This window comes from Dasypus novemcinctus, chromosome 4, assembly GCF_030445035.2.
Source record: "Dasypus novemcinctus isolate mDasNov1 chromosome 4, mDasNov1.1.hap2, whole genome shotgun sequence".
In the NCBI taxonomy this organism is placed as follows: Eukaryota; Metazoa; Chordata; class Mammalia; order Cingulata; family Dasypodidae; genus Dasypus; species Dasypus novemcinctus.
The window spans coordinates 87,430,817-87,447,273 of record NC_080676.1 but is presented as its reverse complement, the minus strand read 5'-3'; the positions used below and the strand labels follow the sequence as shown (position 1 = coordinate 87,447,273).

Genomic DNA, 16,457 nt, shown 5'->3' with positions numbered 1-16,457 from the left:
GTCTCATTTTCTCCAGTGGCAATTCATCTTAAAAAGGAAAAAGAACTTAGGGGTTTTTAGATGACAACTGTCTAATCAAATTAAAGGAAAAGATGGATGGGGACAGGAATATCGTAGAAGAAATAAAGTTCAATTCAGGGTGTTTTGTCATGTCCGAGTAAATCACCACACACATTCCATGGAGGAAAATGTCATTTTGCAGGTGGTATAGCCAGCTATCCCTTCTAGGAAGTAAGAGAAAATAACAGAAATATTCACTTGAACAACCACAGAAATTTATTTTGCCAACTCACATTTTCGACACATCAAATAATAGTTACCTCAGGGCTGGAGGGGACTTTCTTATTTTACGGTGTGCATTTATGACTACCTGAACTTGTTGTAATATGTATTTTATAATGAAAAATTTTCCTAGTTATCTAAGAGAGTTCATAGAAAAGATAATTTTATCAGTCTTATAGTCTTAGCACCATAAAGATGAAAACATTTTGAACCAAAGATAAATATTTTGATACTGAGATCAATCTGAGCTGAAGACTTGAAGACAAATAGTATATTATTAAGAAATTGCAATCGGGAGCATGAGAAGACCCTTTAATGAGTTGTAGATTTGTCTTTGATAGTCATTAGCGTTTGGAATGTTGCTTCATGCTTATCAAGGGCCACTGAAGAGAAATACTTGATGTCTCAGTTTCTCTGAAATCAGGATAAGCTGCTACTCTTTGCAGCAACTCTAGAGTACCTTTAATACGCAGGGGAGGTCAGAGGATGGGGTCCGTTAGTATGCCGGCTCTTATACTAAGGGAGTAGAAGACTGATTACTTCTGCCTCCTTAGAAGTATTTACTACTTTTAATTACTGTTTAATTAAAGTTAATATTTATCAACAACTCATGTAATTATAAAAGCTTCTATTTTCCTTCCCATGCTGAAGCAGGCAAACACTAGCCCTTTTTGAAGTATGCTCTGCTTAACTAGGATGCATTTGAACATTAGGGCCCTAGACTGCTGCTTTGGAAAGATCTCATTGTGATAAATGCTTTAGTGAACTCCTGAGTAGCCATCAGGAGAATTCAGAGAAGGAAGTTTCTAAAATAATTCCTTTGTTCCCAGAAGGAATCAGAAAACAAATCAGGTGTATGTATGTGTATGTATGTGAGTGGGTGGCGGTACAGTGAACCAGCTGTGATTCCCCTCAGCTCTGTGCTGGTTTGTGTGCACTGGCACACCAGAGACTTATCTTACACGATGGCTGATACAACTAATAGTCACAATGGTGCCAGCATCTGGAAGTCGGGGAGAATTTCAGCTACCTTCCTCCGGAGTACCTCTCTCCTTTCTTCTTTTAACCTTTCTTCTTTAATAAATTTTGCAAACTGCTTCCATGTCTGAAATGTGACCCAGCGAATCCTCCTTTAAGAATAAAGAGAAAAAAACATAAGTGAATTACCAAGGGAAAAGTTGACTTTCATCTGAAGTGGAGTCCATTAAAACTTCATATAAATAATCTTATGTGAATAAGACATAAAAGGTGTGGCAATCACAACTGGAATTTAGGCAGCAGTGCTGTGAAGAAAAAGGGGATAAGAGTGATAGGTTATTTTTATTTTTGATTGAGTGGCCCAGGGGAACCCTCTCTGGGGAAGTGACATTTCAGCAGAGCACCCCATGGCCTCTTAATGATGCAGGCCCCAGGACAGGATCAGTGGATCTGATCACAACCTGCCCATTAGCCCAAACCAGCATGGGCCCTACCAGCCAAGTCCCTAAGTTCCCAAAACAAAGATGTTGGCAAATAGTATGCAGCATGTGCCAATTGCAGGCATCAGGGCCCTGCTACTTAGATTTATAGTGTTTTAAAAGTACACTAGTAGAGGCCGGTGCCCATCCTCCACTGGAGGCACAAGCTGCCTCAGCAGCTGTTATGTGGCTGGAATTGAAAGCTCCACTTCCCAAAAACGGGTGAGGAAGAGATGTTTGGGCATCATCTTCAGCTACTGATGAGTAACTCTGGCAGGCTAAAGTATACTCCTGAGAAGAGCTGAAGTTTGAACCTGTCCAAGTCAGAAAGAAGCCAGTAGCCACCATTTTAACCCCACACCTGGCATGAGGGGAAGGGGGGCTGATGGAAAATCACAGTGCTGGTGGGGATCAGCTTTTTCCATCCAGATCAGATTGCAGCCCAGCATAAGCTCCAGTCCCACCTCTGAGAGGGAGGAAGCTGGGGGGACCTGCACCAACCTATCCAGGAAATTATCGGCCAAGCTGCAGAGGCTGGTAATCATCCTACTTTGGCAGCACGAGCCGCCCAAGAGCTAGTCTGTGGCTGGAATTAGAAGCTCCAATTCCCAAAAACGGGAGGAGGAGATGGTTAGCCACCGATTTCAGCTACTGATTGGTGGATTCGGCTGGCTAGCATATAACCCTAAGAACAGCTAAAATTTGAACTGGTCCAGGTCAGAAAGAAGCCAGTGGCCGCCATTTTGACTTTGCCCCCAGCCTAAGGTGAAGCTGGGCTAACCAAAAATCACAGAGATGGTAGGAACTGGCTTCTTTAACCCACATCAGCCTGCAGCCCCAGCCTAGGTGGCTGCCCCACCTCTGGCAGGAAGGAGGATGGCAGACCCTGCACTAACCTATCCAGGTAACTGCAGGTACATTTGACTGGTACAGATTAAATAATTGGAAGTCTATCAGGGCAACTGCATCATCTTGGACCTGTACTGCATAGACTGCTGCCCACACCTGCAGCTCCATCCCCGCCCCAGGCAGGGGAGAAAGGGACATGAAGCTTCATCAGTCTCTCTGAGAAACTAGAGTCTAGGCCTGCATGACTTGGATTATGCCACATAGCTGTGATTCTGTCCCTATCCCTGGCAAAGGAGAAAGTTGGGAGAATCTTCATTGGTCCCTGGCCCAATGAGGGCAGCTTGAGCCTCCACAGCTGATAGCTATGTCAACACGTCCTTGGTTCCTACTGCAGAACCAGCAAGGGAGAAAGGGCAGGAAACCCTAAATTACAGAGAAAAATTGCACCCAGAAAAAATACTCTAGTAAGCCACATGCCAAGACACCAACAAAAGATTACAATCCACATCAAGAAACAGGAAGCTATGGCCCAGTTAAAGGAACAAGATAAGCCTCCAGATGACATAAAGGAGTTGAAACAACTAATCATAGATGTTCAAACAAATCTCCTTAATAAATTCAATGAGATGGGTAAAGAGATTAAGGATATTAAGAAGACATTGGATGAGCACAAAAAAGAATTTGAAAGCAAACACAGAAAAACAGCAGATCTTATGGGATCGAAAAGTACAATAAATGAGATTAAAAAAACACTGGAATCATATAATAGCAGCTTTGAGGAGGCATAAGAAAGGATTGGTGAGCTTGAAGAAATGGCCTCTGAAAGTGAACATACAAAAGAACAGATGAAGAAAAGAATGGAAAAAATTGAACGAGGTCTCATGGAACTAAATGACAGCAAAAGGCATGCAAACATACATGTCATGGGTCCCAGAAGGAAAAGAGAAGGGAAAAGAGGCAGAAGGAATATTTGAAGAAATAATGGTAGAAAATTTCCCAACCCTATTGAAGGACATAGATATCCATGTCCAAGAATGCACAACACACTCCTATCTGAAAAAATCTGAATCGACCACCTCTGAGACACGTACTAGTCAGAATGTCAAATGCCAAAGATAAAGAGAGAATTCTGAGAACGGCAAGAGAAAAGCAATATATAACATAAAAGGGATACCCAATAAGATTAAGTGCCGATTTCTCACCAGAAATCATGAATGCAAGAAGACAGTGGTGTGATATATTTAAGATACAAGAGAAAAACTTCCAGCCAAGAATCTTATCTCCAGCAAGACTGTCTTTTAAAAATGAGGATGAGTTTAGAATATTCACAGATAAACAGAAATAGAGAATTTCTAAGCAAGAGTTACCAGATTTTCAGAAAATACTAAAGGGTGTGCTAGAGCCTGAAAAGAAAAGACAGCTGAGAGAGGCCTAGAAAGGAGTTTAGAAATGAAGATTATATCAATAAAAGTAACAAAGTGTCAAAAGAGTGGTGAAAATAAAATATGACAGATAAAACTCATATAGTCAGGAATAAACTTAACCAACAATGTAAAGTACTTGTAATCAGAAAACAGCAACTCAATGTTAAAAGAAATGAAAAAAGACCTAAATAACTGGAAGAACATTCCATGCTAATGGATTAGAAGACTAATATCATTAATATCATTAAGATGTCAATTCTATTCAGATTGATATACAGATTTGATGAAATCCCAATAAAAAGTCTAGCAGCATTTTTTTTTAAATTGAAAACATGATTATCAAATTTATTTGGAAGAGTAAGTGATCCTGAATAGCCAGAAACATCTCTAGACTTTACCTAGCTATAAAAACCTAGGTTTTTACCTAGGTTAAAAACAGCATGGCCCTCGCATAAAGGCAGACACATAGACCAATGGAACAAAATTGATGGTTCAGAAACAGACCCTCACATGTATGGTCAAGTGTTTATTGACCAGCCTGTCAAACCCTCACAGCTTGGGCAGAACAGTCCATTCTACAAATGGAGCTGAGAGAACTGGACATCCACAGCCAGAAGAAGGAGAGAGGACCCTATCTCACACCTTACCCAAAAAGTAACTCAAATTGGGTCATAAACCTAGAAGTAAAAGCAAGAACCATAAAGTTTGTAGAAGAAATTGTAGGAAAATATCTTCAAGACCTGGTGGTACGTGGTGGATTCTTAAAGGAGGTAATGTTTGTAGCAGTTTTAATTAGCTTTAATGTAAAAGTGTGGAAATGTACAAAGTGGATGGTAACAAATAGTAACAGCTAGTTTATAAATGGGGATGTGGCTGAAAATGGTAGTCTAGGTATATAAATGCCAATTAACAGAATGCTAGAGAGTATTCTAGGAACAGAATAGCACAGTAAACCAAGAGATGGATAAGAATTGTGGTTGATAATACAGATGCAAGTGTGTCCTTTGCAGCCAGGTGTTGGTGGAGGGTTGATGTATGAGACCCCTGTATGATGTTATACATGTTTGCTTTGTAAGTTCACAACTTTTACTATACACTTATTGTTTATGTATGTTCATATATAAATGGTATAAAAATAATAATAATAGTGGGTTGGGGGAAAATACTTTGGTTAGTAATAATATTTTGACAATGTTCTTTAATCATTAGTTTAAAAAGTTTAACAACAATGCAAGGTATTAGTGGTAGGGTGAGGTGCGAGAGTCCTGTATGATGTTATACATGTTTGTTTTGTAAGTTCCCAACTATTACTGTATACTTATTGTTTGTTTATGTATAAGTGATATACTTCAATAAATTTTTTAAAAATTAAAAAAAAATATGCTAGTAATAAAAAATTAATAACTGTTTTGAATTTCAGTTGAGAAGAAACTACCCTAACATCAGGTTTTGGAAAGTTATGTAGGGGCTCATGTGGAGGCCTCTACTGTCATTGGGAGACATGGATGAACACCAGCAATATAAACAGAAGCAAAATAGTCTCTGTCCAAGGAGGGAGTTAAAGCAGTGAGCAGATCATTCCACCAGAGTGGGGGAGGAACAGAGATGGAGGTAAGCACAGTCTGGTGGTGAGGAGCATCAAATGTTTTTGGAAGAGACAATGTCTTAAAGCAGAGCTAGGGCATTTCCTGGAAGAGGGCATGTCCTGCTTAAAGGCATATAAGAGCAGTGGGTGTAGCTCAGTGGTTGATCACCTGCTTCGTATGTATGAGGTCCTGGGTTCAATCCCCAATACGTGCTTAAAAAAAAAAATCTTAAAGTCATAAAGGCAGGAATAGCATGGTGTGTATAAGGAATTGTAAGCCCAAAGTTATGTTGTTGAAACAAAAGTGCAGAGGTACTAAGTTTCTATCTTCACATTTAGAGGCACAGATGGGATTTGTTCTGAGCCTCTTGAGCATCTAAGTAAGTCCTAGAATGTATCTCAATCCTCATTAATTTTATGGCTGTTGATGGATATTTCTGATCATATGGTTTTTTTTTTTGTTGGCAGTGGAAGTATTACTGTTTAGTTAGGAGCCATTTCCTTTGCTTTCTTATCCATCCAACCCACCACTTACAGTCCCTTTTACTCAGCTATGTGGCACACTCCTCATGCTTGGTTTCCCACTCTTACCTGCTGTTCACATCCTCTCTCTCCTGGCTATACCCATGTGTTCTGACCACTACCTTTTAACTCCTGCTGTTCTATCCTAACTGAAATGCTCTGCTCCTGGGGGAAATCTTCCTAGATCACCACTGCCTGCATTTATCTTTCCTTCCTCTGAACTCCTAAAACCCATGTCACTGGTCACTATGATTGGTCTGGCACTTATTTACAGCCAGTTCCATCTATCTATCTATCTATCTATCTATCTATCTATCTATCTATCTATCTATCTATCTATCTGTCTGTCTGTCTGTCTGTCTGTCTGTCTGTCTGTCTGTCTGTCTGTCTGGTCTGGCACTTATTTACAGCCAGTTCCATCTATCTATCTATCTATCTATCTATCTATCTATCTATCTATCTATCTATCTGTCTGTCTGTCTGTCTGTCTGTCTGTCTGTCTGTCTGTCTGTCTGTCTCTGACTGTCTACTATCCAATCTGTTCTTTTTCTTCTAAATAAGCAAGCCAGGGACCATATCATAAACACTTAATAAATAAATATTTCTTATGCTTGGCAAATATGTCTTGATAAGTTACATGTGGATATATTGTATAATAAATGTAATTTAGGTCACCAAAGTAGGGATTCTAATCCTGGGATCTACAAACACCTAAATCTTTGTAATGTGTATATGTGCTTTTCTGGGCAGGAGGTCTGTAGCTTTCATCACTACCTCAGAGGGGTCATTGACCCCAAGAACCAAGGCCATATTAAAAAGCATGACCCATTCTTCTTCACTTTCATCTATTTTTTTACTAACCAAGTTAATGCAGAATTGGTTCAGCTGAGAAGAACTGGACAAGTGTGCAGCTGAAATCTGATGGTAGAACTGCAAAAATAACTACTCATACCTAGTGATATTTGTTCTACCATGTATATATATATATATAATAAACTAGAATTGATATAGATAAATAAAATTAAACTCATTAACTTATTAGAAGTCATCTTTCTCAAAGTGATTGCAATTTAAAGATCAGGCTTAAAGGGAAGAGAATGTGGATCAAGTTATAGAGCTTCCGCCTACCATATGGGAGAACCTAGGTTCGATCCCTGGGGCTTCCTGGTGAAAAAGGAGAGAAAGCGTGCCCGCATGGCGAGCCAGTGCCTACATGGTGAGCCAGTGCCTGCACCAGTGCCCACGTGGTGAGCCAGTGCCCCGCGCAAGTGAGTCACACAGCAAGACTATGATGCATCACAAGAGAGACAAGGGAAGAGTCAAGTTGAAGCGCGGCAGAAACCAGGAACTGAGGTGGGGCAATTGACAGGGAACATCTCTCCCCATCAGAGGTCTCCAGGATCAAATCCTGGTGAATCTTAGAGGAAAGAAAATGAGAAGACAACACAGACAGCAAAAACAGCAGGGCGGGAGGAAGGGAAGGGGGGGAAATAAATAATTGAAACACATTTTTAAACAAAAAAATTGATACATTAAAAAAAAAAAGATCAGGCCTAAGGTCAACAGACCTCTCTTTCCTTCCCTTCAACCCAAGCTTTTCTATATGATATTCATCCAGTTAAAACTGAATAAGAACTGTCAATTTTTAAATGTTACATTTCTTTCCAAAGGCCTGTAACTTCAAATATTAGTGTCACTCCCACAATAAAATGCATTCATTCATTTATCAAATGTTCACTGGGCTCTTATATACTGGGCACAGTTGTACTCAGAGGCCACAGAGGTGAGCAGCACATGGCACTTCTACTATATTGAGAGGGGACAGATGATAAACATGGAAACAATAAATTAAGTAACTTAAGAAAGTCTTAAGTACCTTGAAAGAAATAAGGCACATGAATGGGACAGATAGGGATGAAGGCAGGGTGGTGAGGAAGGTGACAATGACCAGGAACCTGAACGATGTGCAGAGGAAGCCCTGTGAGAGCCAGGTCAGGTGGAAGCTCCTGAAGCTGGAGTGAGCTTTGCCTGCCTGAGGACGACTATGGGAAGCTAGTAGGGCTGGGACATGGGGAACAAGGAGCCAAGTCGGAAGAGATGAAGTCACTGCTGTGCTGTTCCCGGGAAGTAGATAGGGACTGGGGATGTATTTCTTATTTGAATGCATGCGTTCCCATACTGATTCCCTGACGGCACTACTATCTGTATTTTATAGTTTACAAATGAGGTTGAACTAGGAAAATGGTGAGCAAGAAGAGAACGTTTTGAAATTAGAAATCCTGGTTTCGAGTCCATGCTCTGCTGTGTATTATTTGTATACCTTGGGCACATCACCTACCTGCTTGTAGCCTCCATTTCCTTCCCTGGAAATGGAAATTGTGACATCTGCCCTCCCTCCCCCTCTGGCCCCTCTGATGGTGTGTATGAAAGCCTTGTCTGATGGCCCCGTGCCACATCAGGCAGCTGCCCCACATGAAGCTCTCTGCCTGTATAAGGTGGCTAAGAAACAGAAAGAACACAAAGGCAGGCAGAAAGGATGACGAATAATAATATCCTAAGAACGGCTGTAAACCAAAAAAAACAAAAACAAAAACAAAGCTATTATTTCAGGTAGGTAGAATATAAAGAGTTATTGGGTTGCCTTTTTAGTCTTCTCAACAAACCCGTAACAGAGGTTCAGGTGTTATCCTCATTTTACGGCAGGGGAAAAGGGAGGATTTGAAAGGTGAAGATACTTCTCCAGGGTTTGGACAGATATTGAGTCATAAACTTCAGATACTGAAGTATAAACATTTTATTCAAAGGTAAGTCCTTTGAAAACCTTCACTTACAGTTCATTTAATTTTCTTTACACAAAACTATAATCAACTTGCTTATGTGCTTTTCCAGTCTACAGATTTTCAGAAACTGTAAATTAAACAAGGATGAGCAGGTTTTGCTAGAGGTGGACACCCTAGTGGCAACAAGGTAGGAAAACAATGATAAAGAACAGAGATACACATACGTGCACACAAATGAAAAAGCAACCAAATGTGAGTCTGAGGGCAGGGAGAAAAGGCAATTCCCACCACACTCATCTTCACATGTCAAAGCATGAAGGGCTCACGAAATATGCCCACCACAGTAACTGATGCTCAGAAGCAAGGACCTCAAATCACACACAAAAAGACACATTATTTGTTTACTCAAAGAAAAATGCATAATATCCAAATGCCTATCCGGAGGAAAATGCATAATATCCAAAATGCCTTAAAAAACCCTTACTGATATGTAATGCCTTATTCCCCTAAGAAACTAGATTAAATAGGACCTGCTGTCTTATAAATATGAATGACATTCAGTAGGATTCCATTTATTAAAAGTTCCAAACTGGACAAAACTGAACTGGGAGTAATATACATAGGAGGTAATACTGGGAGTTATATACATAGGAGGTTAAAGTAAAAAGAAAAGTAAGGAAATGTTATCATAAAAGTCAGAAGAGTTGTTAGCATTAGGAGGGAAGAGAGGCAGTTGTGATTGGGAACGAGCTCATGGGGGATTCTAAAGGGCCAGCAATGCTCTACTTCTTGACTTCAGTGCTGGTGACATGGATGTCAGCTTTATAGTACTTCATTAAGCTGTATTTGTATGGTTTACTCACTTTCTGTATTTGTGTTATATTTCACAAAAAGTTTAAAAAAAGAAATTGTGGACTTAAAACTCTATGTCCTTTATGTCTAGTAAAGAACATAGGGGAAACAGATGTGGCTCAACCAATTGGGCTCCCATCTACCATATTGGAGGTCCAGGATTCGATGCTAGGGCCTCCTGGTGAGGGCGAGCTAGTCCACATAGAGTGCCGGCCCACACGGGAATGCAGCCCGAAGCTGCCTCACGCAGGAGTGCTGGCCGTCACAGACAGCTGGTGCAGCAAGATGATGCAACAAGAGACACAGAGGAGAGAAAATAAGAAGACATAGCAGAACAGAGAGATGAGGTACCACAAGAGAGTAATCACCTCTCTCCTATTCCAGAAGGTCCCAGGATTGGTTCCCAGAGCTGCCTAGTGAGAATACAAGCAGATATAGAAGAACACACAGTGAATGGACACAGAGAGCAGACAATGGGAGGGGGGGGAATAAATAAAATTCTTAAAAAAAAACAAAACAGTACATTTGCTTAGGTATGTTTCAGGTATTTCACATCATTTTATTCTCTTGACAGACCCTGTGAGGCAGAGAAAGCAGACACTCACTTCCTCTTCCTCATTTTAAATACGGGGACCCTGGACTTCCCTGGGGTTTCCTATCTTGCCTTTACCCATGCAATGGGTGAGTGAGGAGGTCACGCTAGGGATTTCCTTTCCTACCTGGGGTCTCCAAGTGCTCTGCTTTCAGAGCTTCCTCCTCATCTTTCAGACCCATTCCATAAGTAGAACATCTTGCAGAGCAATCATTAAGTTGGCAAGTGAATTTCCTTACAGATCAAAAACTCACCTGTCCCTGTGCTCTGCCGCAATCTCATACTTGCTCTGAAAATCGATCTTGCCATTCCTGACCATGTTAAGCCAGGCCTGGAAAATCTTCTTCTGAAGAAAATATAGGTAAACTTTTCTTACTTCTTCCCCTAGATCAGTCAGATACTGGAGAATGAGGGCAAAAACAGAAGGGAGAAAAATAATCTCAATAGAAAAAGAAATCAGAGCAAGTAGTATAAAAGAGAGAGAATCAAAATAGAAACAAAGCCCAGAAACAAAGGAAACTAAAGGATCAAAGAGGAAAGGATAACATGGCAGCCATGATAATATCCTCTGTCATGTATTCGAAAATAACAACAGAGTGGATGTGGCTCAAGCAGTTGAGTGCCTGCTTCCCACATGGGAGGTCCTGGGCTCAGTTGCCAGTGCCTCCTAAAAACAAAACAAAAAAACCAACTCAGGGGAGCCAATGTGGCTCGGAGGTTGAGCACTGGCTTCCCATATACCTTAAAATAATAATAATAAAACAGAAGCAGAGGGGTAGAGACAGTTTTAGAAGACAGTAGGAGAAGGTTACTTGAGTATCATGGGGCAGCAAACGAGAAATGAGGATAAAAACAAAAGCTAATGTGATGATACATTACAGTTATACAGATGAACACTGTGAATCAAATGAACAAAAAAGTGACTTGACATTTTCAAATTCATTTCAAAGAAATGAATTTACTTCTTCATATCATTCTTAGAAAAAAACATAATGCTCAAGGACATTCTGGTTTCCATCTAGATGTTTTAGTAGCAGACAGCATAAGATGTGTATATAAAGCATCATTCCCTGAGACCTTACCTGTAGCCAGCTCCAGAAGACTCTCCTCAGCAATATTTGGGAATAAAATTGATTAGCCCAGGCAGTCTTTCTAGCCAGGCTTTTCTGACTATAATGGAGCCAGGACAACAGGCATTTCCTCTGTATTGTCAAAGAGTGATGTTCTTCTGCCACCTAGATAATATTTTAAATGATAAAAGGAAATTATTTTTAAAATTTTAAATAATTTGAAACATACTTTACCTTGGCAAAAAGATGCTATAAGCCACATGTAAGCAGTTACTAGAGAAAAGAATCTTAAGGGACACTCAGTCTAATGTTCTGGAAAGCTTTTACTCTGACCCTATTCTATGGGGGTTTAGAGTCACATCATGTATGGCCTTTCAGTGCTGGTTCCCTGGCTGCCTATTAAGGAAATGGAATAAACAATACCCAAGCCATTATTTCACTTGCATGGAGTTTTGGAGTAGGTGGCTGGCAACATTCTCAGTTTGCTCTCCTGGAGCTTGGACAGCAACTCCATAACAAACCTCTCTTCATTGTGTACTTAACCACTGGCTGACTGAGAAAATGCCAAGGCTTTCAATTAGTTTTTTAGAATGAGCTGTCACTAGCATTGAAATTGAGGCATTATCAATAAACCACAAAACAACTGGACAGAAAAATAATAAGATGAATAATGTAATGCTTTGCCAACCTAAAAGGCGCAGAGTACCATTTTATCAAAATAAACACACAGCTGACGGTTTACAGTAAAAAGTAACTGTTGTATTCTTTCAAGAGGTAGGAGGGGAAAACCTTTCTCTCTTAATCCTCTCCAGACAATTCCACATTATCTAAGCCTTGTCCAGCCATCCAGCAGTGTGAGTGTGTTTGATCCACGTGAGCCTCTTGACAGTCATAGTTATTGGCCAAAACGAAATCATAGGAGGTCTCCATGGCCCCCGAGGCTGCCCCTTGTCCTGACTCATCCCAGCCTGGTAGCCAAGAAATAATGAAGGCCAGGAACGCATGGCCTCCTGCCTTCCCTTTTCTTCATCCTCTGGGAAGACAGAACCATAAGGAAAAAGAAAGCTTATCAGAAGGTCTCTTAGAAGTTCTGAAAATGGTTGCTGGAATTAATGGAAAAAGTGTGAACCTAAAGAAATGAATTTAAGGGAAAGTACTAAATAATTTCTGGAAGAAAGGTTCCAAACAAGCCAAGAACAGTTTAACTAGACCCTTCCTTCTTAATTTTCTATCCCTTCCTGGAAGCTAACTCTGATCGGCAAAGAAGCTCCCACCTCACTGCACCAGAAATTTTAATTTACTTCCTCTTTTTATTTTTTTACTTCCAACTTGTGGCTGGCATCTACATGCACCTCTAACTGCTGCCCTCACAGCACAAAAGGCATGCCAGATTTGAGCAGGAGTTACGGAGAGGGTGGTACTGAGTTCTCTTCTTGATTTGTTACCAACACAACATGTGACCTTAAGCAAAGTGATTCTCTCCTCTCTAGGACTCAGTTCCCGTATCTATAAATTGAAAGAAATTGAGTGGATCATTTATGTCCTAAAATTCTATAATCTTCCTGTGGTAGGCTGAACAATGGCCCCCCAAGATGTCCATATCCTAACATTCCATTGGCCAAAGCAAATCATAGGATCAAGCTCAGTCACTGAGAGAAGGAGGCCCCATCTACTCCACTGGGAGGCACCGGGAGGTCACATTGCAAAGGGTGTGGTTACACAATCCAACTATAGGGAACTACTAGCAGAGAGCCAGGAAATCAAATACTATTGAAATTTCTGGAATTTTCCTAACAGTGCATAGAACAGGGCATTCAATTAAATGATCAAGAAGCTCAAAATTGATAAAATACTATCTTTAGAATTTTATTTAATTATAAGCTCAGTAGTATATATCAGTTATGATCTCTCTTATTCTATACATTTGGCCAGGTTAATACTGAAGAGTAAGACTAGTATTTGCAGTTATGAAAACCAGGATTAAAAATGAACAATAATGTTTCAGATCATAAGAATGCAGCTAAATTTGATAATGCTACAGTTAACACATCTCTGAATACTTCTCCCACCCCCAGCCAACTTATTTACATTCTCTTCATTGTCTTCCTATTATTATACTTTTTCCTGTACTTTTTATCTCCATAAATCCTCTCCCCACTGTTTTACTCTGTTGCTGATTTTCTGGCTTCAACTTCCTTCCCAGTGTTTCTGGAATTGTTGAGTTTTTCACCAGCTGAGGAGGCCACGTTGTGGTGGTTCATGGGGCTTGGACCCAGCTGTGCCCGCTATTTTGCTTTGGCTTTTTCCTAGGAATGAGATGGAATGGCCAATTCCTTAGTCTTCTGAGTGAATAAATTCAGAAATGACATTTGAACCATGCTTCTTACAATATACCACTGCAAAGACTGGTTCTATCAGATAGTTTCCTATCCAATTAAGTGCTCCTGGTTTTTTGTTTTTATCTGCTTTTTGCCTTTTTGTTTTTAATCATTAATAAACAAAGTGAAAAACAGTCCAGAGTGGAAAGATTCACTTTTATGTTCTTACCAGCTTTTATTTTTTCATTCTCAGTGACTTTAAGCTTGACCCTATTATTTGTTTTGGCCACTGGAATGTTAGTGGATATGATACAAACAGAGGTTTCCTATGTTCTTACATTATTTGGTTTGGCCTTTTGTACCTCTAACATTAGAGTAGCTGAGCCAGTGCTGGAACCAGAATGAAAGGCTTATGGAGAGACCGTGAACCCAGTCCACGACTGGCCCACAGATATGTGAATGAGATTAAATGTAAGTTACAAGCCATTGGCACTTGGAAGCTGTTTGTTATACAGCTTTAACATAGCAGAAACCTGACCAATACACCCTATGGTAGTAATTTTTCTCTTAAACCCTGCTAAAATGGAGAGAAGCTTCTATCTATCTTAATTTGGAGGTCTCTAATCAAAATTTTACTGTTTTTTTTTTTAACCTGTTCAATTATAGTAGTCTTTCTCTACCTTGGAAGACCAAATCTAAACTCTTACCAAAACAATGAAATAAACATATTTAACTCATTTATTCTGCTTACTTATAAATCACCAAACTCCCCCCAAAGCCTAATTGGGCACTCATCCTATTTGATAAAGTCCATCTAATTTGGGGATGGTAATAATGTGACACTGTACCTGGATGTTTTGCTTGCTTTGCATTCTCAATCTCTTCCAAGGCTCCAGGCCATTTTTTCTTAGCAAGACCTTTTCATAATGTTCCTTGGCTATTGCTTCCAGATGCTGGTTCCTCTCTATTCTCTTCTGCTTCTCTACTTCTTTCTAGAAAATACAGATGTAAAAATGCCATGATCAAAACCGTATTGAATTTAACAAAAAGCTAATGAATCTAACTTGAACATATAACCACTCATAGCAGGTGTTAAACATGGTAACAGCTGGGGAGCATAAATAAAGAGAGACAATTCAGTTAACAGGGTCAGGGAAAGGTGGTCATGAGCCCTATAGGAATCAGGGCTATGCATATTCCTACATGGACCTGGTACTGTTCACAGAAATTATTTACCTCCCACCAAACTGCTAAAAAGTAATACATCTACTTAGTAAAGCAATCGGGATTTTTTCCTCATTATTACAGAAAACCCAGCCAGCCAGGCAGCCACTTCATTTAGATTATGGAGTACAGAGGTAACTTAAAGATACTCCACTAAAAGTCTAGAAGAATAATCTTATTACTGAGGGCTTTTAAAGGTTTTTTATTTTAAAGTGATGAATGGTAAGCGTGGAGGCAAGTTAAAAGCATTTTGTCATCGTTAAGAGGGCTGCCCTCCTCTGAAGAGGAAAAAGGTTAACCATCCCTGGTAAGGCACTGAGAAGACACCCCCATTCCCCTCGGTAGAACTGCACCCGATGGGGATGCCTAAGAAAGACGACAAAACTTAATAGTTGTGTACATATCCCATTATTTCCTTGATTTCTTTTTCTCTCTAAAAGAAAAAAAGCCCATAATAAAGATGAGATGGGAAAAAAATCTATAATACCCAAGAATGGCGAGGAGTGGCAAGTGACACCTGCTATGAATGACAAGAGCAAAAGCAAGGACTTCAAAATGCCTTCACAGTAGTTGTCATTCTACATAGTATAAATACAAAACATTTAATTCAGGCTTCTTTTTCTTTATTGCCCACAGTTTCACTGCAGGAAAAGACCATGGTGGATCGGCAGATTCTGAGAAGCTATTTAATGTGCATGAAGCCTTTGGTGAGAAAAAATAACTGAACGTGCAAGGGAATGTTTCCATTACGGGAGGGAGAAGTGCTCTTATCTTCCGATCCAAACTACTGTTTCAGTACCTATTTTCTTCAGAATTAAATATCCATATTCTGTAAAGCATAAGCCAAATTTTTAATCCAGACACTTGTGCCAAGTGAAAGGCAGACATAAAAATTATTTACAACAATTTTCTCCTGAGTAATTAGAGGAAGCCAAGGGTTAAATTGGGGAGGAAAACAGAGAAAGTGACCACTTTTAAATCTTAGTGAAATATCCCTGGAGCATCAGGCAGCAGCTGCAACTAACAGACAGGAATCTAATACAGACAAGAAGCCTCTGGCCATGCCCTCGGGCTAACCCCGCTCAAATGCACAAGTAAGTAATGGTGTGTCACTATCCTCCTCGAATTACAACTCTGGCATTTTAGGCTCCAAAAGGAAAACCATCTTTGCGTGAATTGTGGGGGGAAGTAGGTTCTTTTCCAAAGTCTACTTTTTTGGGGAAATATGTTTAATAAAAGCAGAACTGTGCTTGAGCCGAAATTCCGTATTCTTTAAGAGCCATATTTTAAGAGGTCAGATGTGTATTTCCTCCCTCAATTAAGAATTCCTGAACAGAGTTGGATGTGTTTCACGAATACTCCCATATTTTCCATTTCTTTGCTTATAAAATGGGGGTAATAATACCTGCCTCTAAGATTTGCTGTGAGGATTACCCGAGATGATTCTGTTTACTTTGAGATAGCACTGATGTGGAGTTCTACACAGTTGTTGTATGGTTTTT

General features: G+C 39.9%; 1 protein-coding gene across 4 annotated transcripts in view; it reads right to left on the bottom strand.

Annotated features, from left to right (window-relative positions):
- Positions 1-253: 253 nt before the first annotated feature.
- CCDC191 (coiled-coil domain containing 191) overlaps positions 254-16,457 on the bottom strand; it is a 100,848-nt gene continuing 84,644 nt past the window's right edge. For 3 of the 4 annotated variants that reach the window (XM_004475614.4, XM_004475615.4, XM_071214810.1), the window contains 4 exons: positions 14,580-14,723; positions 11,426-11,578; positions 10,598-10,743; positions 254-1,412 (listed from right to left, as the gene is read on the bottom strand). In XM_004475614.4, the coding sequence (XP_004475671.2) occupies positions 1,268-1,412; positions 10,598-10,743; positions 11,426-11,578; positions 14,580-14,723 (588 nt within the window). In that variant the 3' untranslated portion in view covers positions 254-1,267. The remainder of the gene's footprint in view (positions 1,413-10,597; positions 10,744-11,425; positions 11,579-14,579; positions 14,724-16,457) is intronic. The other variant, XM_004475617.4, reaches the window with a different exon arrangement.